The sequence below is a fragment of the Xyrauchen texanus genome, chromosome 37, assembly GCF_025860055.1.
Source record: "Xyrauchen texanus isolate HMW12.3.18 chromosome 37, RBS_HiC_50CHRs, whole genome shotgun sequence".
Taxonomy (NCBI): Eukaryota; Metazoa; Chordata; class Actinopteri; order Cypriniformes; family Catostomidae; genus Xyrauchen; species Xyrauchen texanus.
In genome coordinates this window covers 22,496,160-22,524,103 of record NC_068312.1, presented here as the reverse complement: position 1 = coordinate 22,524,103, position 27,944 = coordinate 22,496,160, and the positions used below count along the sequence as shown (strand labels likewise).

The window sequence follows — 27,944 nt, the reverse complement described above, 5'->3', positions numbered from 1 at the left end:
CCTCCTCTTGTTCTCTCCTCCGATTGGATTTAGCAGCTGCCGCGGTGAGGACCCTGGTTTTCGATTGGTCGGTGTGAGAGCGAGCCCTTCTCTCTCATTGGCTCACGAGGGCCGTGCATGAGCGCGAGGGAAAGAGTTGTAAATGCGAAGCGCGTGCTGGAAAAGCCGAGGCGTAGGGCTGAGAGCAGCAGCAGGGGCATCACTCGTTACAACATCTAGCCTCTCATCCGCCCTCTCTAAATTTTGTCGCGGTTTTCGGCTTTGTCGTTGAACTCTGAATTGCTGTGAGCGGTAGGAGCCGGGCTCATTAGCGAGGCTTTTGTTAGCCCGTTTTGGGGGGCAGTTCCTATTGCCAGTCGGTGGGGGGCCGCGTTATCACCTTTCGGTTATTTGGGAGGCAAAACGGCAGCCTCTCACCGCTTGCTAGTCAAAAAGCGATTTTAGGTGTCTTTAGTCGTATTCCAGTGGTATACTGCATCTAGTCGGACCGGAATAACGGCGCGTTTCAAATAAGGTGGACATTTGCTGCAGCTCTTTGTGTGGATTCAGCTTCGTGTCCTCGTCGCTCTACCTGAAGTTCCACACTCCGACCTCCAAAACATGTGCTCCCGGGTGTGGTTTATCACAGACCGGCGGATCAGCCAGGAGTACCCGCAGATCCAGATCCTGCGAGCGCTGAAGGAGCGCTGCATCGAGGACGATGTTGAATTCCGTTATCTCCTAATGGATGAGATCGTCTTGACCATCACGGACTGGCAGCTCGGTAAATACCTTACACGCACTGCATTTGTTTCCGCTTCAAACACTGAAATGTGTCTTTTTTGTTGTTGTTTTGTCTAAACTGTTGACTTGGCTAAATTACGGGCCAGTGTGGATGGTTAGCGTGCTTGCTTTGAGCGGATGTGCATCACTGTGTGAATGTTTACGTGTGCGCGTTTTGTGTAGATGTGCGTGTGCGTGACCGCCTAACCCACTTTCAGCCATCACAGCCAAGCTGATGGAAGAGAGACCGTTTTAAAATACCGGTTAAAAAAAACAACTTTACTGGCGTTAGTGTACGGATGTCGTCGTTTATTGTTGCAACATGTGCGCGCGAATGAGTGAACAGTCACGAGTGTGCGGCGCGAGCGCGTTCATTATCAACATAAAGCCTCGAGCGCAGATGGCGCGACATTCACAAAGAGCAGTTATCCAGGTGTTTATAATTACACGCGTGTAGTTTATTTTTTTATACATCTTACTGTTTTGAGTTTTCATCTTTAATTTGCAAGCTGTAATTGACATGAATAAAATTAACTATATTGACGCATTCGCCCGAAACATCACAAAGGGCTTTAATCGAAATTGTCGATTAGTCACGTGCAAGCCTCTTCAGGAGGTGTCTTAACATTTACAGATGTGTTGGTATCACAGTTTATTCATTCTAGAGACGTAATGGTAGTCATCAGATATTGTCTAATAAACTTGTGGTATACATTATTAAATGATTTTTCACACCTATCTAATTTGAATACGGAATCTGTTTAGTCGTGGATTATTGTACCTTGTTTTTACCAGTATAGGATCAGTCATATAATGACACACTATGCCATCTTGAGTGTTGGGGAGGATGGGGCTGTTTTGAACGTTGCCTTGGGAGGTGACCACAATTCTTTTGGGGGGTAGCAGATGGAGAATGTGTCATAGTGCATTTCGCATGGACCTGATGTAAAGGGAGTGGCTATGCACCAATGCGGCTCTGCTTTGAATCAGCTGGGGAAGCAACAGGAAAATCCAATAGACAAAATAAGCAAACTGAAAGCATGTTGACCTACTTTAATGGAAAAGTTGAAGGCTGTCTGCAGAGCATGACAGCAGCGCAACTGGAGAGGTCCTTGGCTTGGTGTGTTTTTGTGTGTAATCTTCTAAGAGTTGGTGGACAGTTGGTCAGCTTTGGGATTTAAAGCCCCAGAGATCACAACATTCTATTGAGTTACATCATCAATGTGATCAATGCTCGAACTGAGGGACGGGGTGGCGGACCCCCTAAAATAAATAAAAAATAGACTTAATGAGGGGTCCCCAAATATTTTTATTAGAGATTTACCGATCCAAGCTCCGATACTGAAGCTTTTAGACAGATAGTGTATCGGTCCGACGTGCCCGATCCAAATCCGATACTGTGTGTTAGTCATGTTCGTTACTGTCAAGCTAAAAAAAATGAACCATAAAAACGCAAAAGTAGTTCATATGACTCGTGCATTTTATTCAAAGCCACTTGAAGACGTGCGATAGCTCTGAGAATCACAAAAGACTGTTTAATAAGTAAATATATCAAATGCACACACAGCTCCTGCACGTCAGTGAATGGCACTGCTCAGTTTACACATATTATCGTCTATTTTTAGCCATCACAATGGTGTGCAATATTTGAGCATCTCTGATGATATTGATGTAGTTGCTCAAAATATTTTGTGAATTAATTATTTATAATAATTAATGTCTTTTTGAATATTTTTTGTTGTTGTCATGTCTCTTTAAAAATTTAAATGCACTTATTCCAAAAGACCACTTATCACAGCTGTGATGCCCAAAAGCCCTTCTGGACATTATTGTTGTTTTTTTGTTTTCAAAATAAAAGTCCCACACTGAACGAACCAATTTTAAAATGAATATGAACATTCATTATATTGTAAAAATAAAATATTTTACAACAGAATATTTTATAGTGAAATTAACATTTAGATTCACACTCTTTACAAAAAATAATTAAAGATGAATTTTAATATCTGCTACAAAGATAATTGTAAATCTGTTCATATCAAACATGGTCTATTTGCAATTTGGAACAAACGACAACTATGTGATATCTGGAGAATATATGGGCTGTATCTGTTGGAAGCCCTTTCAACCAGTGAGGAACAGAGAACGTGAAAAATTAAGAAGGTCATCAAAAGGCTATTAAAAAGTATAAAATGGATATGTGGAAACTGCAGATACCCGGATTTCACCAATACAGTGCATGGATCAATCTACAACACCCCCAACCGCAAGGGGTGGGGATCCCCCATAAGACTGGTCGAACACTGAACCTCACACATGGAACGGAGTGGGTCAGCACATAGTCATGACACGCATAAAGAAAGATTCTCTCTCTCACACACAAATTTAGACAGAAAATCATGCTCTTCACTTGCTAATGTTGTAATTTTTAAAACACTACCATTTGAAAGACAAGATCTTTAGGCGCTGTCATGATTTCTTTAAAATTCTATAACATAATTGTACGATTAACACTATTTGTAATCCTCTTAAAAGACACTGTAGTTGCATGTCGAGTTATCTTATTTTATTGTTATCTTATCGCCCACTTTGTGTGTTTCACCACTTATAACAATCAGTGTTGGGGAAGCTACTTTGAAACTGTAGTTTGACAAGCTACTCATAATTTTAAGTAGTTAAGCTACAGCCAAGCAACTCTTTTGAAAAAGTAGTTAGCTACACTACAAGTTACAATCAAAAAGTAGCTAGTTACATTGAAGCTTCTTAATGAGGAATTTTTTTTTTTAATGTTACTATCAAACCAATAATATTAATAACAACATTTACACTAATGATGTTAATATATTAAATATTTAATGTGTTTAAATTATTAAATCTTTTAATACTTTAAATTAATAGAAACATGAATACAGTTAATAATGGCCATAAAATAAAATTGTAAAAAATAAAAAAGATCAGATGCCATTTAAAAAATAATTTTTATACTAGCCTATACTTCACATTTTTCAGTCCCGCTGTAGCCAGTTGTAGCCTACTTTCCTAATGATCACATTTTTATGACAAACTCTCCTTGGCTGGCATTTTTTGTTCTTGTCACATAATATTTAGTGTGGATAATATGTGAAAAAAAGACTCCGCTTGTTTCTCCCCTCACATGGGTTCATGCTCATTGTATTTTCTGACTGTTTTGCCATTGACATGCAATTGCCAGCTTTATAGGTCACCTACAGAGGTTGCTCTACAAATATTTGTTCGGTTTGTTCGGGTCCAACAAAAGTGGACGAATGGTCATCTTAGATTATTGCATAATAATACATGTCATAAATTATTTCTTTTACCAATTATCTGATTTATTTTACATGAAAATAATAGTTAATTAAATGTTAAGAAATGGAGAAATCAGATAGTTCTGCTTGATGGTAATTATTATAAATATAAAAATATATATATATATATATATATATATATATATATATATATATATATATACATACACTCACTCACCTAAAGGATTATTAGGAACACCATACTAATACTGTGTTTGCCTCCTTTCAGCCTTCAGAACTGCCTTAATTCTCACGTGGCATTGATTCAACAAGGTGCTGAAAGCATTCTTTAGAAATGTTGGCCCATATTGATAGGATAGCATCTTGCAGTTGATGGAGATTTGTGGGATGCACATCCAGGGCACGAAGCTCCTGTTCCACCACATCCCAAAGATGCTCTATTGGGTTGAGATCTGGTGACTGTGGGGGCCATTTTAGTACAGTGAACTCATTGTCATGTTCAAGAAACCAATTTGAAATGATTCGAGCTTTGTGACATGGTGCATTATCCTGCTGGAAGTAGCCATCAGAGGATGGGTACATGGTGGCCATAAAGGGATGGACATGGTCAGAAACAATGCTCAGGTAGGCCGTGGCATTTAAACGATGCCCAATTGGCACTAAGGGGCCTAAAGTGTGCCAAGAAAACATCCCCCACACCATTATACCACCACCACCACCAGCCTGCACAGTGGTAACAAGGCGTGATGGATCCATGTTCTCATTCTGTTTACACCAAATTCTGACTCTACCATCTGAATGTCTCAACAGAAATCGAGACTCATCAGACCAGGCAACATTTTTCCAGTCTTCAACTGTCCAATTTTGGTGAGCTCTTGCAAATTGTAGCCTCTTTTTCCTATTTGTAGTGGAGATGAGTGGTACCCGGTGGGGTCTTCTGCTGTTGTAGCCCATCCACCTCAAGGTTGTGCGTGTTGTGGCTTCACAAATGCTTTGCTGCATACCTCGGTTGTAACGAGTGGTTATTTCAGGCAAAGTTGCTCTTCTGTCAGCTTGAATCAGTCGGCCGATTCTCCTCTGACCTCTAGCATCAACAAGGCATTTTCGCCCACAGGACTGCCGCATACTGGATGTTTTTCCCTTTTCACACCATTCTTTGTAAACCCTAGAAATGGTTGTGCGTGAAAATCCCAGTAACTGAGCAGATTGTGAAATACTCAGACCGGCCCGTCTGGCACCAACAACCATGCCACGTTCAAAATTGCTTAAATCACCTTTCTTTCCCATTCTGACATTCAGTTTGGAGTTCAGGAGATTGTCTTGACCAGGACCACACCCCTAAATGCATTGAAGCAACTGCCATGTGATTGGTTGATTAGATAATTGCATTAATGAGAAATTGAACAGGTGTTCCTAATAATCCTTTAGGTGAGTGTATACTGTATAATAATAATTCACTCGCTGCTTTCAATAACGCACAGATGATAAGCAAAATAAACAAACAAAATACCTCAAAAGGGAATAACTTTTTGAATTATTTTATTTAAAATAGTAAAGGTAAATATGCTGTTGTGTGATCTAATAAGAACAAAGCATCTGAAACATTCTTTATTTCATAGAAGAATATAATGGTGTTCTTTTATAATTTTCAGATATACCTGCCCCAGTATGTCTTGTAAAGGTAAACAAACTGTAGTTGCTCGCTTTACATAACCATCAGACAATCACTTCTTATCCAAGTGAGCTGTAATAAGCTCTCAGTAGATGATGATAATTCACTATTTTGGTTTCTGATCTGCCATTACAAAAGAAGACGACGCTGCCTGATTCTGATTAGCAGACAGAAATATGCTGCCAGATCATCGGATGTTTTGCCAGTAAAAGTTTGGCTATTAGTTATATTCTTGCCAACATGATGTAGCGATTATTCGCGCTACACCACTACTTGCTGGAAAAAGTAATTTGCTACAGGAAAAGCTACCCGTTTTAAAAGCAGCTGAGCTACTGTCAAGCTACTGAAAAATGTAGTTAAGTTAGTACCATCGGTACATGTAGTTAGCTACTCCCCAACACTGAATACAATCAATAAGCAATCCATTTCAGGACTAGTGATGGTTAAATTTTCACATCTTGTAATGCAGCAAATTGGGTACGTGTTACATTTTGATGTCTAGTGTCCATTCTAAGATGAGAAATGTAACCAATTTACTAGACATGTAGAAACCGACAGCATGCTCAAATATACAAAAACATGCAGATATTGCACATGTGACTGCATCTGACTTTAGTTCAGGGTTCAGAGTGGGGTTTGGTTGGAGGTAAGTGAAACTGCAGATCGATCTTTTTCAAAAGGCCTTTCCCAGGACATTCTTCATATCTATGAAATCCTATTATATGTGTGAGTGTGGTTCCACAACAAGAGGAGGCTTAAGAGGTGTTGTTAAAATGTCTTTGTGTGGAGATTTCAATCTGTTGTTTCAATATTAGATTGAAATAGTTCCTTTTGATTATCTCTAATAGAATAGACTGCATTTAAACATGTGCAGAAAATAGGGGTGGGTGATATACTGGTAGAAATGTGTCAAGCGTTTAAGCAAAATTCCATATGGGACAGAATGCATATGACGGTGTAGAAGGCCTTCCATTTCTTTGGACATCATTTTAAATAATAAGAACCTTTTTTGTTTTCAGATGTTTTTGAATCACTATTCCTTAAAATCCTGTGTATTATGATGTGTTGTTTGTTATCCACAGAAAAGTTCAAGAATATTGCAATATAATTATTTGCTTATATCACCCACTCATAGCAGAAAGTGATTCACTTGGGTTAGGTTGGAGACATGCGTCTTTTTCAGTGTGTGATTACACTGCTGTGAATTCAGGTAACTACACAAGTAATCAGTTTAGCTCCAGCATTGGTTTGTAATAAGAACCCTGTTCCAGCCTGCAGATGTAAGCCATTGTAAAATAGGAACCAAACTAATGTGGGATCATTGGCAGAAGAGTGGGCAGCTTTAGTTTGTTGGGGTGATGACCGATTTGAGAGTTTCTGCTGTGTCTAGTCTGTGTGTGTTCACATGCACATACTGAAGAATGGAACAAAGCTTATGTCTGGATTACGAAGGAATGGATACACAATTTGAGCCCTTACACTAACATAAATTTGGTTACAAATTTGGATGAACGTGTTAACTCTTAGTCAGGGTACAATCATTTATTTTTTTCTGCGGGCCGAGTCAGGGAAAAACATTATACAATTTATATGTGTAAGAAATGAATTTGTTTTGAATTAAATTAATTACAAGATGTGCCAATTAATTAAAATAATAGAAATTAGTCACTTCCAGTATTTACACAGAAAAGTAATTTAAAACATAATTTTAATATTTATAACTATATAATAAGCATTATAGTTCAGATAATTCAAATATATTATATTGTGTCAACAGACAAGTAAAGCATTTAGACAATACAAAATGTGTTTTTAGAAGTCAAAATATTGTTTTTGTTTCCATATCCTTGCACATAACGCTATTATTGGTCTAATTCCCTTTACTCTATTTTTAATTGTTGGTCTGTGGACTCCTGCATTAGACAAGACACTTTTCAGGGCTTGACAATAAGGATGGCCTGGGGCCAGTGTGAGAGATATTCATGGTAAGTTGCTAACTAGTTTGTGAAATGCATACTGGAAAGTTAATAAACGATGAACCCATCATTTTCCCCTTTCAATATACCTAATATAACGTTAACCCTGTCCCTGACAACCATGTCACTCATGTCTGTTTGCTGTTAGCCAGCTATAGTTTGTCAGTGCAGTAAGTAATGTAGCAGATTGAAAGTTAAACACCAGAGCATCTTTTTGCAGCTCATCAGGCAATGGTGCGGTGGTGGATTGTGTGTCTGTGTTGATTTCGCACTATGCTGTTACCTAGTTGGTGAGATGCAATGCTGGTCCATCTTTTTCTCTCTGTGACAGTGAGCTTATAGCTAACCATGTAACAAAGTTTCATTGCTTGTCAACTGAGTGGAAGCTAATGTGTAAACATGTATTCACCAAACTGGTTTGTTAAGGATTCACAGTTTGGTACTCCCTCCAACCGAACAATTCAAGTCATTGCATTTATACAATTTTATATTTAGAAGGATGGTTTTCCACCGTTAAATGTTTCCCCTGAACATGTATATCAGAATACGGTGTAACACCGCTGCCACTCTTTATCTCTTGTCTCGGCAGGTGTAAATGCTTCTTGTTTTACAACCTGCCAGTAATTGACTGGCAGTATTAAAATAGTCATAATTTGACTGATATTAAACAGCACTACTGATGTTTATTTAGTTATTTATTGTATTTTTATTTATTCTTTATTTAAATGGGCAGCAACTGACTTATACTGAACTGATGTTTAAGCTATTTATTGTATTTTTCTCAGTGTTCATTTCTAGAATTTGTTCACAATGTATAATAATAATAATAATAATGTCAAATATTCTTTTGATAAAAATATTTGTTTTAAGAAAGCTGAGTAACTTTGCATAGTCAGATCGGTGAATAATCATCATAGAATTGGTCCTTTTTCATTCCAGTTCAAAATAACTCGGCCACCGATACCATCACGGTATCTGTGAATTTTTCCATTCTAAAAACGGCATCTGTCTATAAAATCCATATTAACACAATAAATCCATAGTGTCTTTCTTTTGTACTGTAATTTAATCTCTCACTCATCATCTCTCTCCATGCAGCTTAGACTGTGTTTAGCGTGCACTCGTAAAAGGACAGAGTTTTGTTCCCACCGTAAAAAAAAAAGTGAATTTTTAATGAATTTTTTTTAACCACTGAATGAGACATAATAAACTTTTTTTTAAACCCTGTGGTACCCTTATACATGTGGCTGGAAATCTGAACTGTTCAGTATCCAATATGCAAGCATACATTTAATTAGGTAATGTTTTTCAAAAAGTCAATATTTTTATATGTTAATGGCGTTTGATATGAATAGAAGCAAAATCACTATTGCTATTATTATTATAGCTGTTCAGCTGCAGGGTGAAGATTAATATTTAAAACAGTCGTACTTCATATCATCCATAACACACCTGTTACATTTCTCATTTGTGGACTGTACATGTATTTTCTTTATGTACTTTTTGTATCAGTCAGTTTTGGTCTTGTTTGGGTTGTCTAATTTCATGTTTATATCCACACTCTTAATTCACAGATGAGGTAAAATATCTACCTACTACCTACCTATATTACACGTCACAACCGATTTTAAAGCATGGTCTCCATTCACAGGGATTCATAGGTTTATTACATTTAACCAATAATCAAATCTTTATCTCAGTGACCAAATATTTGATCCTGCTTGTAAAAACTACACAGAGCTTAAAAGTTGACCGCATGACTAAACGGGTGACCGAAAACCCATAATCTGCTCTACAGAGCTCTTTGCTTAAAAACACATGATGGCTGAGGTTAATATGATGTATTTATTCATTTATATCTGTAAAGTGGTTACATAAGGCATAAATCATATCATGCAAATTATAAATGTAAAATAATTTTTGGGGAAATTGTATTAAAATGTTATATAAATATATATATATATATATATATATGTACACACACACAAAGTATTTAGCTTTGGACACACTTTTTAAATCCTATTTAATCAGATATTTTTAATTTTTGTATTGGGGCCAGTGGAAATGTTGGCAGGGCCAGTAGAAAAAATCTTTAGCATTGAGCCCTGCTTTTGGGGTGTCTCACTTGTTTTCAGTGCCTCTAGTCTTCAGTGCTGTGTTAGCACAACGTGTAAAGTAAAAGGCATTTTAAAACTTTGAAAAACACTTCTTGAGATCCCCCGTATTCTGTTGTGCTCAGTCCAGCTGTCTTTGAGTGCAAATTAAAGGTGGGGTATGTGATTTGCAAAACGGCCGGCAGATTTTGAAAATACACAACTCTAAGGTCCTACCTTCTCTCCTCCAATGCTGGCCCTGACTCCACCCATTCGAAAAACATGGACGCGCAATCATGCACGAGCGAAAACTCAGATGCGCAGTGTTCTAGACTCACTAGTCAAACAGTGCATTCACCTGTCAGACAATTTTTCAGAGCAAATTGTTGACACAGCAGGAGGAGGGGTTCGCATACCACTCTTGAAATGTGTAGAGCTGATTTTCTCATAACTGTAAAAAAAAAAGAACATAGCCAGCCCTGGCGTCTGTACAGCAGTCTTCTATTCAAAACAGGATTCATAGAAATGTGAAACAACCCCACTAGCACTATAAAAGCTCTATTCTCCATACATAAATACAATCGCTTCCTGTTACTGGGTCACGAAGCTTTGAGTATGCGCATCGAACGGGACACGCGCGCCAGGGTGGTGGGGGAGGGGGCATGGTACGACCGTTTGATTGACACATTTTCTGTCCAATGATTCTAGATGGTCTTGAAAATGATTGGCTGGAGTTTTTCGAGTCCTGCCCGTTCCACAGATGATTAAATTGCTTAATTTTCATTTCAGTGCTTCTAATTTACAGCCAGTAAGTGGGTTAGGAATAGGATTTCAAGTTATTTTGAAAAAATGGTCAAAAAAGAAAATCACATACCCCACCTTTAAGTCTGTGGACAGCTGAGCTGCCTGCTCGTTGTTTTGACGAGGCATGTTGCCTGGACAGCTGGAGCTGACTGCCCCCTACTACTTCAAGGTGGTACATCAAGCTCAAATTGCTCTTGTAGGAACATTGCTTGTTATGGAATTTAATATATCCAAACATTTTTAGAAGAACATCTCCGCTCAGCTGTTGATCCATACAATGCAATTCAACAGGGTTCAAAACTTTGAAACTCAAAAAGCATATAAAGGCAGCAAAAATGTAATCCATGTGACTCCTGTATTTAAATTTGTGTCATCAGATGTGATATGATCAGCGTGGGTGAAAAGATGATCAATATTTAAGTCCTTTTATTTATCTATAAATCTCCACATTCAAACAGCCCTCCTAAGCACACTAATACTAATTTGCAATAGTATCTGGAAGTGTAAGTAAAAACTATGAAACACAAATTTGAAACATGTCAAAGTCATAAAAATGCATGTACAATAACAGTCATGTGACAACATATCACTTGCCCAATCACGTTTAGTCTTTGTTGAGCCCTGAAAATGCAGTTGTAATTTTGAAACGCACTTGGGGACATGTCAAATTTATTGTTATTTTTATTTATTTTAATGATTCTGTGGAGTTCTTTCTTTTGGAATCTTTTTGTGGAATTTTGCCAGCACTAAATTATAGGTATCCCTTGATGAGGATTATTTGTCCCAGGTTTGTGTCTGATTAACTTCCTGCTTCTAATACCAGTTGACCTCATCTTCACAGTATTACCTCTGAAGTAGGTTAAACAAATGTATATACACTGCTTTACTGCAAGTTTAGGTTTTCCATGACCCTGTTTCCACCTGGTATTACGATGCATTTTTGATGATCCGAGCATATGTGGTCAGCATTAAATACAGGTCTAAACAGGGTCTAAAACGTTTTGCAATTGGATCACAAAAACCACATACGTATATGGTAAAAATGCATCTGAACACATTACGTTTGAGGTGTAAACGCTAATCCGTCCTGAATGCGTCCCGGCAGCAGTGAAGAACCATCCCTCACCGGTCAATCATCTGCTGCACTAAAACAAGAGTTTAAACTTTGCCAGTTAAGAGGGAATTAAAAGGAAATCGCCGTCCGATCAGATAAATGAAAAAAGTGAATATACACTATAGGGTTGTAACTGCTGTTTAAAAAAAAAATGTTTAAAAATAACCATACGATTCACCGCCCATGGTTCAGTAAGCATTGGCACCATGGTTCACCTCAAATTTAATGACTCATCTGGAGCACAAGTTTTGGCGAAGAAAACAAAGTATCAAACAGACAGGCATGGTTACAACCTCCGCTAATGCACCTGAATGGATCTGTAAATGGATACGTTCTGCCTGTGTTTCACGTGGGTCAAATTTATGACATCGCTGTTCTGCACACGTTGTGTGTTGAAAATGGCAAACGACAAGTGGAGAAAACGAGCTGCTGATGGAGAAGCCTCCTGCGTTATTCAAGTCTCGTGTCTAGGAACATTTTCTATTTGCAGTCAATTACAACAGCAATGGTCAAAGTTTACAAAACAGGCACTGTTTGCAGACATTACTCGATGCAAGTGCTGTACACAGGTAATGCATCGATATATGAATTATCATGTACGCCGCTATTACCCAGAGAAAGATGCACATAGCCGCAGGTCAGCCGAAAAACGTTTTTAAGCAGGCACTCTGTGTTAATTCAGACATCCATGAAACAATAATTAAAACGCATGTGGTGTTCTTTGCCATGAAGTGATGTTGCCATACTCCGTTGATGAAGATGTGAGATTTCAGTGTATGATTAAAATACTCGAGATGCGACATCCCAAACCCTTCTCACATCCATATTAATAGCAATATTAATAGCAAGGTTCTTTCTATAGTGATGTACAGCTTCTGAATTTATTTATTTTTCTCCCTAATTTCGTATGCCCAATTGCCAATGCGCTCCAAGTCCTCCTGGTGGCGCAGTGACTCTCCTCAATCTGGGGGGTGGAGGACAAATAGTTGCCTGCGTGTGGAGGCTTCGCGCTATTCTCCATGCCATCCACGCACAACTTGCCATGCGCCCTGCCGAGAGCAAGAACCACATTATAACGACCACGAATAGGTTAACCCAATGTGACTCTACCCTCCCTAGCAACCAAGCCTATTGGTTACTTAGGAAGCCTGACTGGAGTCACTCGGACTCCAGGTGTGGTAGTCAGCGTCTTTAATTGCTGAGCAACCTAGGCCCACCCACAGCTTCCGAATGTTGAATATATGTTGAGTTGAGTTTGAAATGCACTTTATGTTGATGCATGTAGCGTAATAGTGCAGGTATTAAGTTAAAATATTGGTTTAGTAATTAGAGTAATTAAAGTTTTTTTTTTTTATATAGATCAGGGGCCAAATTCACAAATGTTCTTGAGATTAAAATTTAATTAAGTTCTTAGGATAAATTCTAAAGAAGTTTGTAAGAACATTCCTAAGATTCTTTTCAATTCTTAAGATGTTATCAAATTTTTTCTTAAGAATCCAAAGACAGGCTTTGACATTGTCTGATAAGCCTGGTGACAGAGTTGCCTTGTCTAATGGTCTACAACAAATTCAGTACTTCAACACTGGTAAATTGTAATGATAGATTTATCTATTTTTATATATATATATATATATATATATATATATATATATATATATATATATATATATATATATATATATATATATATATATATATATATTATATTATATATATTATATTATATTATAATATAATATAATTTTTCTTCTTTTTTTTTTCTTTTTTTTTTAAATACAAAGTGTGTGAGATGTGTTAGGTTAATGACATTAACCATCATAGGAGAATTTACTTGCTGTTAACCATTTGATAACATTTAATTTGACATGGGGGGAGAACAAAAACTTAAGTAGACAAGAGCTGAAAAAAGTTATCCTTGGGAAGCTTGATAATTATATCACATCGGAAAGTATGAGGCAGATAAATGGGAAAAGGTGGCGGAAGCTGTTTCCACTGTGTCCAGCTCCGATAGGGATGTGGATGGGGGGGTGAAAAAGAAAGTCTCAGCTTTCTAATGTTATAATTATTATGTCTCAATGAACTCAATATCTCGGAGAGCGAGATGCGCTGCATACAGCGCTCAATTAGCATGAATGGTCACCACATTAAGAAGTTTCAAAACAACATTTATTTTTTTTATTTAATAAGCATTTACATGGTTTACAAGCTGAAAATATAAATATAATTAAACACAAAACAGTCAACAATTTTCAGTCAAAAATTTAATTTCTTCATAAACCGCCCACTGCGACCCCAGACTCGACATGGAAAAACAAAGTAAATTAATTAAACATCTTACCTTTTAGGATTTAAGACACATGTGAGGTTATCCTAACTTTAATATTTTATTTACGTCAATATTTAAGAACATTTTATTTGAGAATTTGAATGCTTAAGAACAATTCAAGGTGAAAAACCTGATTGATATATTTGAAGCTATATCTTTTGCTGTTTCCTTTAGGCACCCATATGATGAAGCAAGAACACACACACACACAACTTATTGAGCTGCTGATTCACTGCAGCACAGAAACTGAACATGAATGTCGTTTCCTCCGGAAATCAGTGTGGCCGGTTTGAGCATATGATTCTTCAGTTGGCCTTTCAGTTACAGCCTATATAAAGTGTATTGTTTTCTAAGATTGAAAAATGTCATTTTATATATATATATATATATATATCACACGCACATTTTCATTTCCTACTCTTTTAATTTCATGTATTGAAGTCTCATCTGCTTTTATTAATGAGAGGAAGAGGGAGTGCTGAGGTAGCAGATGCTTCTGAAGATGCTGTGTCGTGTGTGTTGCTCCATCCTAAGATGGCGGAAAAACAGAGAGAGAGAGAGAGATTGCAGACACATTCATGCTTTGTCTCTTGCTTTCATGGCTAATTTTCTGTGCAATGTTTTACACTTCCTGTTATTGTTTTTGCCGCCACTTAAAATGCTCTGACACGTGCTTAGCGTCATGCCGTGTTCTCTGAAACCCTTTCTCATTTTCTTCTGCTGTTGTTTTGTTCAATGGCAAAATTGTGTGTTATTTAAACAGTGGGTTAGATACGTTTAAACTGGGCTAGTGAGTCGGCATAAATGCCTTTAATAAAGAAGTGAAGCAAGCAAATGTCCTTCTGCAGTGTTGTGTAACATTGGGCTGTAACTAGCGTTTATTTTGATAATTGATTAATCTAACGATTATTGGAACAACTATTCTGTGATTTATTGCAACGATTAATCATTATCTCTTAACTTATTGACTATTCAGCTTGTGCCCTGACTTTAAAGGTGGTATTAAACGTGCTTGCTAACAATAAATCATCTTTTCGAAATACCTCTAAATGACATTCACAGAATTAAAGAAAAAAAAAATACTTTTAAGTTTAATTCAGTAAAACATTCACTGCAAATAAAATCCTATTATTATCTAGTGTTTTTGGCTTGTTTTCCATTTTAATATGGTCTAAATCCTTAAAATAAAATACATTTACTTGAGAAGCAACATATAAGATATTTAGACTTGCTTTAAGAGGATGTATCTTAAATATTTGTGTATTTTGTATGTGTATTTTTTTTTTCACTTTGCTATACTTATGTGAGTACAGTAGACAAAACATACTTGTATTCAATATCTATTCTCTAAAAGTAAGTCTAAATAGTCGTGTATATACTGCTTCTCGGGTGAATGCATCTTTTTTTTGACGGATTTTTAAATACTTGTATTTTTAATGTTTACATTTTATTCACCATACGAAATGCACAGTGACCTATATTATGATCCAATGAGTCACGAGCCATCACGTTATAATCTAGCTGCAGCAAGCACAGGTGCGCTCGAGGGACAAGCGTCCCTGCGACAGAGTGTGCATCAGCTGGGTGCAGGTTCAGTCTCTTCCCCCTTAGATCGGGACACTTCACGTAACTCAGAAGAGTTTGTAGTTATTTACATGACCTGCTTCCTTATTATATGAACTTTTCCTTTAAACGTGTTCCCTTTAAAGATGCTAAAGTTTTGCTCTGCTTATTTCACAATGAGAGGGCTTCTGTATTTACTTATTTTGGATTATTCCCTCATACTTTGCAATCTACATCACCTGAAGCTGTTTGGAATGTTTAGAGTGCATCTGGATTGTGTGCATCAGTCAGGCACGTGCTGCTCTCGCTCGTCATCATTAGAGTTTCATATGATCTAATGTTACGTTAAATTATATTAAATGACTATTCGACAATTAAAATTTGTTGACAATTTTTTATTATCGACTTTGTTGATAACGTAGACTAATTGTTTCAGTCCTTGTGCATTGCTTAGGAGGATATTGATCTCAGCTACTTTGTATTACAGCGATGGTGTCGAGTGTGTGTGTGTGTGTGTGTGTGTGTGTGTGTGTGTGTGTGTTGTGAACCATGGCCAGCTCATATGTCGAGTGTGTGTGTTTGTGCGAGGGAGAGAGAGGAGGTGACGTCTCTGAATGAAACACTGGCTCTCATTGGTTAACCGGTTACACGATTGTAATCCCTCCACATAATACTGCACTGGCTGAAACACCAACTGCTGTTCAAAGTCCCTGCACTGAAAAAGCACTGCAGCATGTTATTCATCGGTCTCTTTGTCTCTCTCAGGTCTACGGGTCGGGCAAGAGATCGTGACCTCGTACCCGCAGGTTGCAGTAGTGCGTGTTCCGACCCCATGGGTCCAGTCGGACAGTGACATCACTGTCCTGCGTCACCTGGAGAAGATAGGCTGCCGTCTGGTCAATCGCCCACAGGCCATCCTTAACTGTGTCAATAAGTTCTGGACCTTCCAGGAGCTCGCTGGGCATGGAGTCCCTCTACCGGATACCTACTCATATGGTGAGACAAACTCATGTTTACATTTCCCCAATGTGGAAAAAACATTATACTTAATTATACAGTAATTACAAAGAAATTCAACTTTCTCTAGAGATGCACTTGTATAGAAATTCTGGCTGATGCTTTCCTGTAATAACAGAAAATTATTATTTGGAATAAAAAAGAAATGTATGTGGCTTCCAATATCGACCAATGACAAAAATAATAATAACAAATCAACAATATAGGCTACTGTACACATGGTTATATTATAAATGCATTTGGGTTGAACTCTACTAAAATGCTTTGTTATTCTGGCAGAGGAGTAAAGCATTGATAAAACAATAGTAAAAGTAGTTTTAGAAGGCAATATATTGTTTATTTCTATGTTGTTGAACATAAGCCTGTCATTAGCCTACATTCCACAGCAATACATTTTGCAATTAAATTCTTCAATCTGTCTGAGATTGGACTTTAAATTAGTCTAAGAACGCGTCCATGATGGGGGGCTGGGGCTCAGTGAGTATTGACACTGATTACCACCCCTCACATGGGGTAAACTCCTTGTGGTTGCGATAAGTGGTTCTCGCTCTCAAAAGGGTGCATGGTAAGTTGTGCGTGGACCGCGGAGAGTAGTATGAGCCTCCACATATGGAGTCTCCGCGGTGTCATGCACAACGAGCCACCTTGTGCATGACACTGTTTCAGAAGCAGAGGCTACTGATAATTTTACTCCACCCCCCGGAGTGAGGCGAGTAACCGCGCCACCACGAGGACCTGCTAAGTAGTGGGAATTGGGTATTCCAAATTGGGGGGGGAATAACACGTCCATGTACCCCTGCCCCAGATGGACGCTTAAAGAGTGTCTCACTTGCATTGCATCATCAACATAGTGCTTTTAGGTTGCTGTGTAAAGTTAAACATAATTTGAAACTTAGAAAAACACATCTCGAGTCGAGATCACTGCATTTGGAATTGCATGCCGTTCATGCATTCTCATCTTGTGCTATCTCTAGTGTCAACTAAGCCCAACTAAGCCTAAGTTTGGTTTGTTCGGTTGGAGTTTCGCTTACTGCCCCCCTGCTGAAAACAGGTGGTACTTCAAGCTTGTATTGCTCCGATGGTAGTAATATTCCATATTGCGGTCTAAGGACATGATTAATTGCATTAGTTTCTTTAACCTTTATTTTTTTAATTATTAATTGCACTAAATGAATGCATGAAATCGAGATATATATATATATATATATATATATATATATATATATATATATATATATGTGTATATATAATTATTCACAACATAATTACTTTTTTTTTTTATTTCAGTGTGTGTACGTCTGTATTTATAATTTATTCAGACACACACAGACTGTTTATGCAACAGCCTCCTGTTTGGAAAAAAAGGAAAAGCCCTCATGATTGTTTTTTCATATAGGTTTTCCTTAAGCAGAGGGAGAAAGAGATTGGTAGGGTGCTTTATAACAGCAGTTACATCTGCTGTGGTGACGTGTTCCTGGCAGAGGCCTGTCTGACATACCCTGCATACCTCTTTCTCTCTCTGTACCCCCATTTATAGCTACTACAGTTCATCTGCTCAGCTCAACAAATGCTGCATCCATAAAGAGCCATTTTCTCTTCAAAAGCATAGAGTATTTATTTAAACGAAAACCCCCGCAATTGTACTTGCTATGGGTTGGATTCAAGCTCAAGTTATATTTATACCCATTCCTTTCTCTTCTGCTTTGTTCCTTTGTTTCCCCCCTCCCCCCATATCCTTTGTCTATTTCATCATGGACACATGTTTTGTCAAACATGTGGCTATCATGTTTCATCTGTATTGCAAATTTTCCTTGCATATCTTAGAGCCATTATTCTTCAAAAAATGGCCACGTAGTTGAACAAAGTGCTGACCAGAAAATGGAAAAAGCTGTGCGTAGCAAAAACAATCTGTCATTCCTTCTCATGTGGACATTGAATGTCTTAGTGTTGGTTGTTTCATTAGAGCTGTTTGCAGCTCGCTCAGGAATCTCACACTCAAATCTCACTTAAAAGACATTCTCTACATATTCACTAACCAACGTGTGTGTACGTCTCCAGGGGGACATGACAACTTCCGCAAGATGATCGATGAAGCGGAGCCTCTAGGTTACCCTGTGGTGGTGAAGAATGCTCGCGGACACAGAGGTAAAGCACTGATCGCAGAACAGCTTGTGCTCATTATCAGTCCTTTGGGGGCTGAAGGAACTCAAAGCAGTGCTATGACACAACTTCAGACTTCAGATATGGGTGCTGACAAACTTTCAACAGCCCTGAGAACACATAAAGAAGTTATACAGCACGCTGAATCTCGAAGTCTAAGATTAAAGTGATCTAGTAGCTCCCAAAGACAAAGGCTGTCTGTCTTCCTCTCTCATTTCATAGAGAGAGCCTTTGTCCTGCAGTTTCTCAAGCAATGTGAGTTCTGTGTGCTGATATGCATCAGTTATTTGCAACTGCTGTTGTTTTAACAGTAGTTGCTGATCTACAGAGTTACACCAAAGCAACTCTGAATTAGCTTAAAGTCTCACGGTCAGAAGAAATATCACTTGATCACCACAAATGACACATTTCCAGTGCACATTACGGCTCGACTCTGCTCACTTTACTTTTCTGAGCTTGCTTTTCCACTGCAGTTTAGTGCCACCTCAACGTGAGTGGGATTATAGGCTGATCGTCATAGTTACGCCGCATCTACTGCCGTGACATCTTAAACGCAACACAAACATTAACACAACTGCTACCTGTTAGCTACTAGCTCATTGTGCAGCATAAAGCAGTTGTTGCACGGTGATTTTACACAAGTGTAACCGTTAAATTGGCCTGGTTGTTTTAGAAGCAAGCTTTTCAGTAGCTGGTCAACTAAATAAAGTGAAGCTATTAAGCAGAATATAGAGTTAACGTAACAAAACATACCATCCTCCATCAACCATCCACTCTCCCTCCCATTGCTCGCCGGTCTATTGCCATAGATAGTGTCCATTTGGTCGAACCACTTACACTTTCTTCGGTTTGAACAACTCCGGCTGTTGTGGTCCTTGATGGTTCTGTAGTCACTCAATTTATTTATTTTTTTACACTTTTCCCTACTCTGTTGGTAGCCGTGTGCGGCCAACAGCTAAGCCACTTCCTGAAAGACTTTTTCGTTTCACGTCATTTTGTTCGTCACTAACGAGAGGAACTTCGTTTATTTACCATGGTGTGGTTTTGCGCACAGCCATTTCTTTTTACAATTTGAAAGTCACGTGAACAAATGCTATCGCTGTTGCTAACTTTAAAAGTAGCGGGTTGGTGTCCTGTGTTGCAAATCCAGTGACGTGAGAATTACACTTCTGCAGGGTTTTGACGTCACATTTAATATCGGCTTGGCTTGCTTGGAACCTCAACCGAGGTAGTACTACAAAAAGTACCAGGTACTATCCAGTCGAAAACCCCAAAAAGTGAGCAGAGTCGAGTTGAGCTGTACCGTGCAGTGGAAAAGCCCCAAAAGGGCAGATCTGGTCTGACCTGAACAAAATTGATACAATTAATACCATTAATTAATGAACAACACTAAATCAATATCACTCAATAAGTGGTTCTCAGGGGTCAGCATCATACACACCAGAGATACATTCAAAAACATGAGTGATGTATCAAATACCAGCTCCAAAACGGCTCCAGTGATTAATCATTAATGTAATTTTCATAAAACTTTTAATAAAATGCTTGTGATTAGAGTGAATTGCCAAAATTATTGTTTAACAATTCATTAATATTTGAAATGTCATATTCTTAAAGGAATCTGTGGAACATGCGTACCGAAACCATATAGGGCTTTTTTTTATTTATTTTTTGAGAGCGAGAGAACTGCTGTATGTTATTGTGAAGGAAAGTACTCTCTGGCCAGCCTAGTAAGTCTCTGCATGTTTCAGAATGATTTAGTTCACAGGTTCATGCATGCATTAACATCTGATTCACAGAAACATTGGGATTTGGTTTCGTGTTATATGAAGACGAATTTTGTCAACATTCTCACGGTCACAAAGTCATGTAGCCTAAATTAAAGGAATTTCAAAAATGTGATTTCCAGGCCTGGGTAAGTCATGGAAATGAATAATAAAAAGTAAAGAATGTCTTTAGTGAATACATATTGTTGGCTTAAAAATATTTAATTGGCTAGGACTATCTTATATATAAAATGTAAAGCTCCTTATCCAATAATCAGAAACGAATGGGCAATGGTGTGGGTGGGAAGAATTATGGTTGGACACCTGGAGAGTTGCACTGTGATCACAGGCCTGATCTCTCTCCTTTGTGCCCTTGAGGTGCAGTTAAACCCTGATTGCTCTAAAAGGGTGTCTCTGGCTATATTCAGACTGCAGGCAAATAAATTTTTTTCTCAAATAAGATCTTTTCAGGCAGACTGTCCGCAGTCAGTTGCAAGTGATCAAATCGGATTTGCGCGTTCAGACATAACCAACCTATCTGCATTGGTTGCTTTGGTAACGACATGGGTGTACCCACATGATGATGCTTTCAAAACAGATGCAGGGAAAAATGAAGGTGCATCATCTCGCTCTCCAAATAAGCACTCTGTCCAGTTGCGGTGCATAATTCCTCCGTCGCACAAAGAAGAACTCTGCGGCGGAGGAGACTGGTTAATATTGTTATGTTTCGTGCTGCAGTCACTGATTTATTTATTTTTTTAATGTCGACTGTGTCTCGTTTGGATGGCTGCGTCCTCCGAAGGTCGCATTTGTCGGCCGCATATGTCATCGAGGCAGTCTCTTTTCCGTAAAGCCAGTTGGACGCTTCCAATGCAACCTTTTTTCACAGGAGTTCGGATGATGCATGAGGTGTATCCTGCATGGGCACTCACCCCACAATTCTTTGCTTCAACGGAAATGTCTAAAAAAAAATAACGCCAATTTGCCCATAAATATGATGTTCAAACGCAAGGGATGTTAATTCCCAAGTTGAAGTACCTCAGTAGATGGGTGCAGAGTATATGATATGTATTATTTTATTAATATATAATTAAAATAAAGTATTAGACTAAAACTACACCTGTAAAAATCTTTTTTCTTTTCTCTCTACATCATTTTAACTCTCCTAAAATTTACCTCATGCATTCCCTTCCAAAGGGAATTTGTTACCTTCTCACTCAAAGGGCTCACGCTTGTTAAAGAGTGCCGTGCTGTCATAGCAACCATGTTATGTTCCTTTTCCGTTTGTCCTACAAAGGCCACCTCATTTAAACAAGACTTTTTTAAAGGAGGATGCTCCTTTTTAAGCCTCGGTGTGCTGCAGCCTTCAAAGAATGCGTCCTACCTAGCATGCAGCCTTCGAAAAAAGACACAGCCGTCATCGTTGTGTGTCACATTAAGAGTTACGCTAAAGACCATTTGAAATCCAATTTGAGAAGCCAGAGCATCTGAACTGAAAATACGATTTCAATTGCATTTGAAACCACCTCCCAATGTGATTTGAATCAGATTCTGAAATGTCAGATTTCATGTGGTTTTTTTGCTGTCCAGACTATCAAAAACTCATCTGGATTCAAGCTAGAGAAGCAAAAAATCTGATTTTTAGTGACAGTCTGAACAAGGCCTCTCTGTAATTAGTGTCTTACACATCACTTTGGATGTGTTAATTGACAACTTTCTAATTTTTTTCTTCTCTCCACTCTTTTTTCCTCGTGTTAATTAAAAATGAGAAGGACATTCTATAGTGTGTGAAAATGTATGCTGCTACCTTGGTCTGTATAATCTGTGTGTTAAAGGGATGAGTTTGACACCATTTCATTTATAGCACATGACTATTCAAATGAAGGTTCAGGCACTTTAAGGATAGTTTAATTTACTCAAACTCATGTTATTTCAAACCTGTATGACTTTATTTCTTATGTGGATAACCAAAGGAGTCATTAGATGCATCTTTTTCTATGCAATGAATGTTAAGCTCAGTCACAATTTACTTTCTCCTTTTATGTGCTACAGAAGAAAATCATACGGGTTTGGAAAAACAATCTAAAAAATTATGGTGAATTGTTTCTTTTTTGGGTGAACAATTACAGCCTATGGTAATATAGTTACATCTTAGATATTGCATAACTCCATTTTGCTCTTTGCCGTTTCTAAATTCTGTTGTTTCATTTGAGAATTGTAGTCTGCGTACATTTCCTCACCCTAAAATCTGCTCTTTGATTTGACATTGGGTTTGTAGGCATATTAGTTTGATATTTTGATATTAGTTGATTGTGTGGTGCATGTTTTGGTCTGAGCAGGTAAAGCTGTGTTCTTGGCCCGGGATAAGCACCACCTCTCAGACCTGTGTCACCTGATTCGCCATGACGCCCCATACCTGTTTCAGGAGTATGTGAAGGAGAGCCATGGGCGGGATGTGCGAGTGGTACTGGTTGGCGGGAGAGTGATTGGATCCATGCTGCGCTGCTCTACTGACGGACGCATGCAGAGCAACTGCTCTTTGGGTATGCGTTCACAAACTCTTGGCTTTCCTGCTCTTTATATGAAATACAATGTCATCAAATAATACATTTTAATACAGCGTCCATGATGAATTAATGTGATCCAGTAATGCTGGTGGGTTGCAGTTTTGGAAAATGAGTCGTAGGTCTGTTCTGATCAGTCTGGTCACAGACTGCAGGGAAACAAACGATGCTTCAGTGAATTAATTTCTTCATGCCCAACTTGCTGGATGGTCGTTGTTATGACAGTGTGTAGTTATGTAAGTGATGTAATAATGTATTTTGTTGTAATTGGTGGAATTTTGGAAAAATGTATGAAAGTATCTTGATTAAAAAGTAAAAATCTGTTCTGTTAAAATTATGGATGGGCATTTTTGAGTTATTTTGTAGTTCAGTACTTTAACCCACAAAAAAGCAAGTACCCGATTACTCGTAAATTAAAATGCATGTCAAAATGAAAGCGTAAGGCACATACTTGAAATTTAAATTTTGCTTTATTCACAAACGTTACCAAGAACAGTTACCAAAATCAGATTTAAAAAATAAATAAATGTAATTTGGGAAAATGTAATGAACAATATGCATTACTAAGAATGGGGGGGGAGAGCTTACATAAAAACCAATACTGATGGCATGAGGTAATGATCATATATAAACTCAGTCTTGCGTCTACATAAACATTTGTATGATTTCAGATGCTGTTATTATTCAGAAAAAACAAGTGGTGAAAGTTTGCTTTTTATTAAATGTGCTCTGATGGTGTTCAGAGATTTAACACATATACACATATTGGTCTGATCAGCTTCTGAGTTCGTTCACATTTTCTTTCCACCGATAAAAGCAGAACCAAAAACCAATTTAAGATGATTTCAATAAGAATCAAAATATGGTAAGTATTGCCTTGTAATTTAACTTGGCTTTACTTTAGAAGTACAGACACCATGATTTCTTCTCTCACCTAACACCACCATGACACATTCGCTGTGCCCCCCAGTGGACTCCATTATAACTGCAAGATTTGTGAGTGATTCAGAGGGAAAACAGTGTAATTCAGCACTGCTCATGACTGGCAAATCCACAAAAGAAAATGTGGAGTGGTGGTGGCGTAGTGGGCTAAAGCACCATACTGTTAATCAGAAGGTCACTGGTTCGATCCCCTCAGCCACCACCATTGTGTCCTTGAGCAAGACACTTAACTCCAGGTTGCTCCGGGGGAATTGTCCCTGTAATAAGTGCAGTAAGATTTTCATTTCTTATGTTCAAATATTCTTGCTAAAAAGTTCTAAAAGAATCATTAATTAATCCAAAAGCATAAAGAGGAGATTAAACCGGAATGGTTAAATTAATTACGAACCACTGCACTGATGTACAGCATATGAAAATGTATTGGCCACAAAACATGCAAGGAACTATTTTATGCCGTGAACTTTTATGATGACCTCCAAAGGTGTTTCCCATTAGCCTCTGCTCATGTTTACACGCTCTCCCTTTCTAGGTGGTGTGGGAATGATGTGCCCCCTCAGTGAGCAGGGCAAGCAGCTGGCTGTGCAGGTGTGCAACATTTTGGGAATGGACGTGTGTGGGATCGACCTGCTGCAGCTGAACGATGGCTCCTTTGTGGTGTGCGAGGCTAATGCCAATGTGGGCTTCATCGCTTTCGACCAGGCTTGTGGCATGGATGTGGCGGGCATTGTGGCCGACTACGCCCTCTCCCTGCTTCCAAGCCGCCTCAGCAGGAAAATGTCACTGCTTTCTGTAGTTTCCAGCACCAGTGAAACAAGCAGCGAGCCCGAGGTGCTTATTCCCACTGAGGTGATCATCCCCAGAGAGGTGTGTATCCCCAATGAGATTTGCCCACCTGGTGCTACATGTGCCATCCCCGACGGCGTATCCACCATGAGCACAAGCTCCACCTCCAGTGAGAGTGAGGTGGATCTAAACGAAACAGGCCCTGCCCCTGTCGCCACTGATCCCGCCTACAATATCAATTCCCTACTTGCGAGTGAGATCAAACTGTTGACTGAGTGAGCTGGAATCACAGCCACAAACACACACACGCATACACGAACATTGCAGAGCGACACGCATACTGAAGTGGACTTGATACATACAGATGCACATGTGTAATCATACTAACCCTCCCTGTAAACCCCTGTCTGAGGCTGCTCCCCTGATGTTTCTTTTCCATTGACAGACTATAGAATTATTGAAGTGTACAGTGCAGTTTGGAAGTGCACTAGATCGTGTACACTCCAACTTGGCTGCGGTGCACCAGCTGAATATGCGTTTGCCACTAATTTGATGGTGCATGTACTGTAGAGTGGTTTTATCGGTAAAAGATTCCCATATGTAATCTCTCAGCTACCAATCCAACTGGATTCTGATGTACATGCTGTGGGTTAGGGTAACAAACTCAAGGAAATAGTTCAATCTGTAATAAAGAAAGATAATTAATTAATTTGAGCTTTTACAAACCCTTTTATTAAGGCTGGCTAAAGGTAGAATGCATTGTGTGTGATGGTGGGAGAGAGAGTGCAACAGAATGGACCCAAATTCAGCTGCCCGCTGTGATACAAAGGCATGTGCCTCCCTTCCCTCAGGGAACACATAGACACCTAAAGGGTGAGCAAATTTAAAAACTGTAAAGTTTAGTTGGATGCCCCCTCAATCTCTTTAAAGCAAGAGTGAGTATGACCGATTACGAGTGAGTATGGCTGTTGCAATGGCTACCTGTATGAATTTGAATTACCTGAATTACCTGAAATGAATTTACTGCTGATAGGATATGCATAAAGATTTAATTTGCCCTGATAGTGTCGGCAAGAATTGAGTGACTCAATAAACATTTACATTCCTAAATGTGCAAGTGAGGATTTGGTGCACAGGAACTGGCCCTAAATCAATTCTCATGAGTATCACTTACCTGGTTATTCTGTAAATTAGGCCTCCATTTTAACAATCCTTGTTATCCACCATTTTTAACTAGTTGAAACCAGTACATGGATTGGTGCTACAGAAGATAGTGTGACAAGCGTCATTTTACAATGTCAAGTATTCAGATCTGCAATTGACCACATGCCAATCTCATGTCTAAAGGCAAATCGTTTTATTCCACATATTAGGGTCTGAGCATTGAGTTGCATAGAGCTAGAGAAAGTAGAATTTTAAATGCTTATGTTTTTACCACAAGGGCTGAACATTTTGCCAACACTAAACTCTGATGATGAATAAGCCATTTGTCTTCAATGATTTGTTTGTACAAAAATCTTGCAACAATAAAACTGAAGTGTCAACTCAAATGGGTGCTAGAACGTTTCTTAATTCAGCCCAGTGGTTCAAAAGCCAATGATAACCAGAAAGACTCTTCTTTGTACTCTTCTCAAGATATATTAGTGCATAGATCATTCTTCTCTTTAACTTTAAGCAACTCTAGAAACATCTAGAAATTTGCATGGAGTCTTAAGTTTAAGACAAACTGCACATAACAATAAACCTCAAATTCACAATGGACCAAACGCACAATCCAGACCAGCTTGAATGATTTACGGTGTTAGAAGTCACACAGTTAAGATCAATGAAAATGCAGTTCACACTGATTCAGAATTTTAGTGAACTTTACAGTAGAGTTAACATTTTTATCTACTGTTTACAGTAAGACTAGGTTTTAAATTGGTCAACTCAGGGAAGCAGCCTTGATCAAATTCCTCTCCTTTTGAATATGTGACATTTCATGCTTTACAGTCCTGCCTATGTATATCAATAAACAAATGGACAATTATAAAATATTAAGAAATTGATGCTGTGAGACCAGACAGTTACACTTCTTGTTTTATAATATTTAGTGTTCTGTTGTCTATTGTTTTCCTTATTATTTATAGTTTTTCTTTTCTTGAAAAAGGAAAAACTGGCTTGTATGCGATAATCTTGCTTGGGAAATACGATGAGTGATGACTGGTTTTAGTGTGAGATTATCGAACCAATATTTACCACCTGAGACACACGCACACTCTTCTCACCACCTCCTCAAGCGCAGTGCTTTGCCGTCTTGTGTGTGTGTGTGTGTGTGTGTGTGTGTGTGTGATGTGTTCCATCATTCCATGCGACCAGAGAATTGCTTCCTCTACCTGATCCCACACAAGAACAAATGTCCCTGTAAATTGACACTTTTTGGTGTTTGGTATAACATGCCATATGGTTGTCAAACTCTTACACACTCTGCCTCCACTTCCAGTGCACCACAACAGGAAGTTTCCTCCCCATGTTTAGTTTCAAAACTGTCACTCCAAATCAAAATACTTCGTTAGAATTAATTCAGTATGGAGAGATGAATCTTAAATAACAGATGCCTGTGTGAAACACCCACAGCAGTTATTACACTCCCGGGTCTGAACTGAGAGATAAAATGGCATCATTTGATCTGCCACAGTGGAAAACAAATAATTCAACTAAACCAAGTCCTGATCCTTCTGATTGAAAAGGTACCACTATACCCCCTGATTTATGTGAATTAGGAGTTTTATCCATTGGTAATTAACAGTGTCTAAAAAGGAAAAACAAAAACAACAGTTGCTGCTAATGAACACTACAATCTGGTTTGAAAAGGGAAATGTTTTGAGACTCTGTGTGTTCATTTCTTTGCCCCCCTTTTTTTTTTTTTATATTGGGAAGCAAAATGCCAAAAACCAATTTATGTTGTATAATTTAAAAAAAGAAATTACTAGTGATGGAACGCTAACATTGATGTTATGTTATGACGTAATAACAACAATAAAGACATTTTAAAAATGTCTAGAACCTGAAAATGTGTTGGATGCTTGTCTATTTATCCCTCACCACATTAAGTAGAAACACAAATGTATATTAA

The 27,944-nt window shown here is 38.3% G+C and overlaps 1 protein-coding gene across 1 annotated transcript; it reads left to right on the top strand.

The window, feature by feature from the left end:
- The first annotated feature begins 54 nt into the window (after positions 1-54).
- LOC127630983 (beta-citrylglutamate synthase B) lies at positions 55-27,944 on the top strand. The gene is made up of 5 exons (XM_052108914.1): positions 55-763; positions 16,363-16,593; positions 18,673-18,759; positions 22,880-23,083; positions 24,576-27,944. Exons 1-5 carry the CDS (start codon positions 601-603, stop codon positions 25,106-25,108), a joined length of 1,218 nt encoding a protein of 405 aa, XP_051964874.1. The 5' UTR covers positions 55-600; the 3' UTR covers positions 25,109-27,944.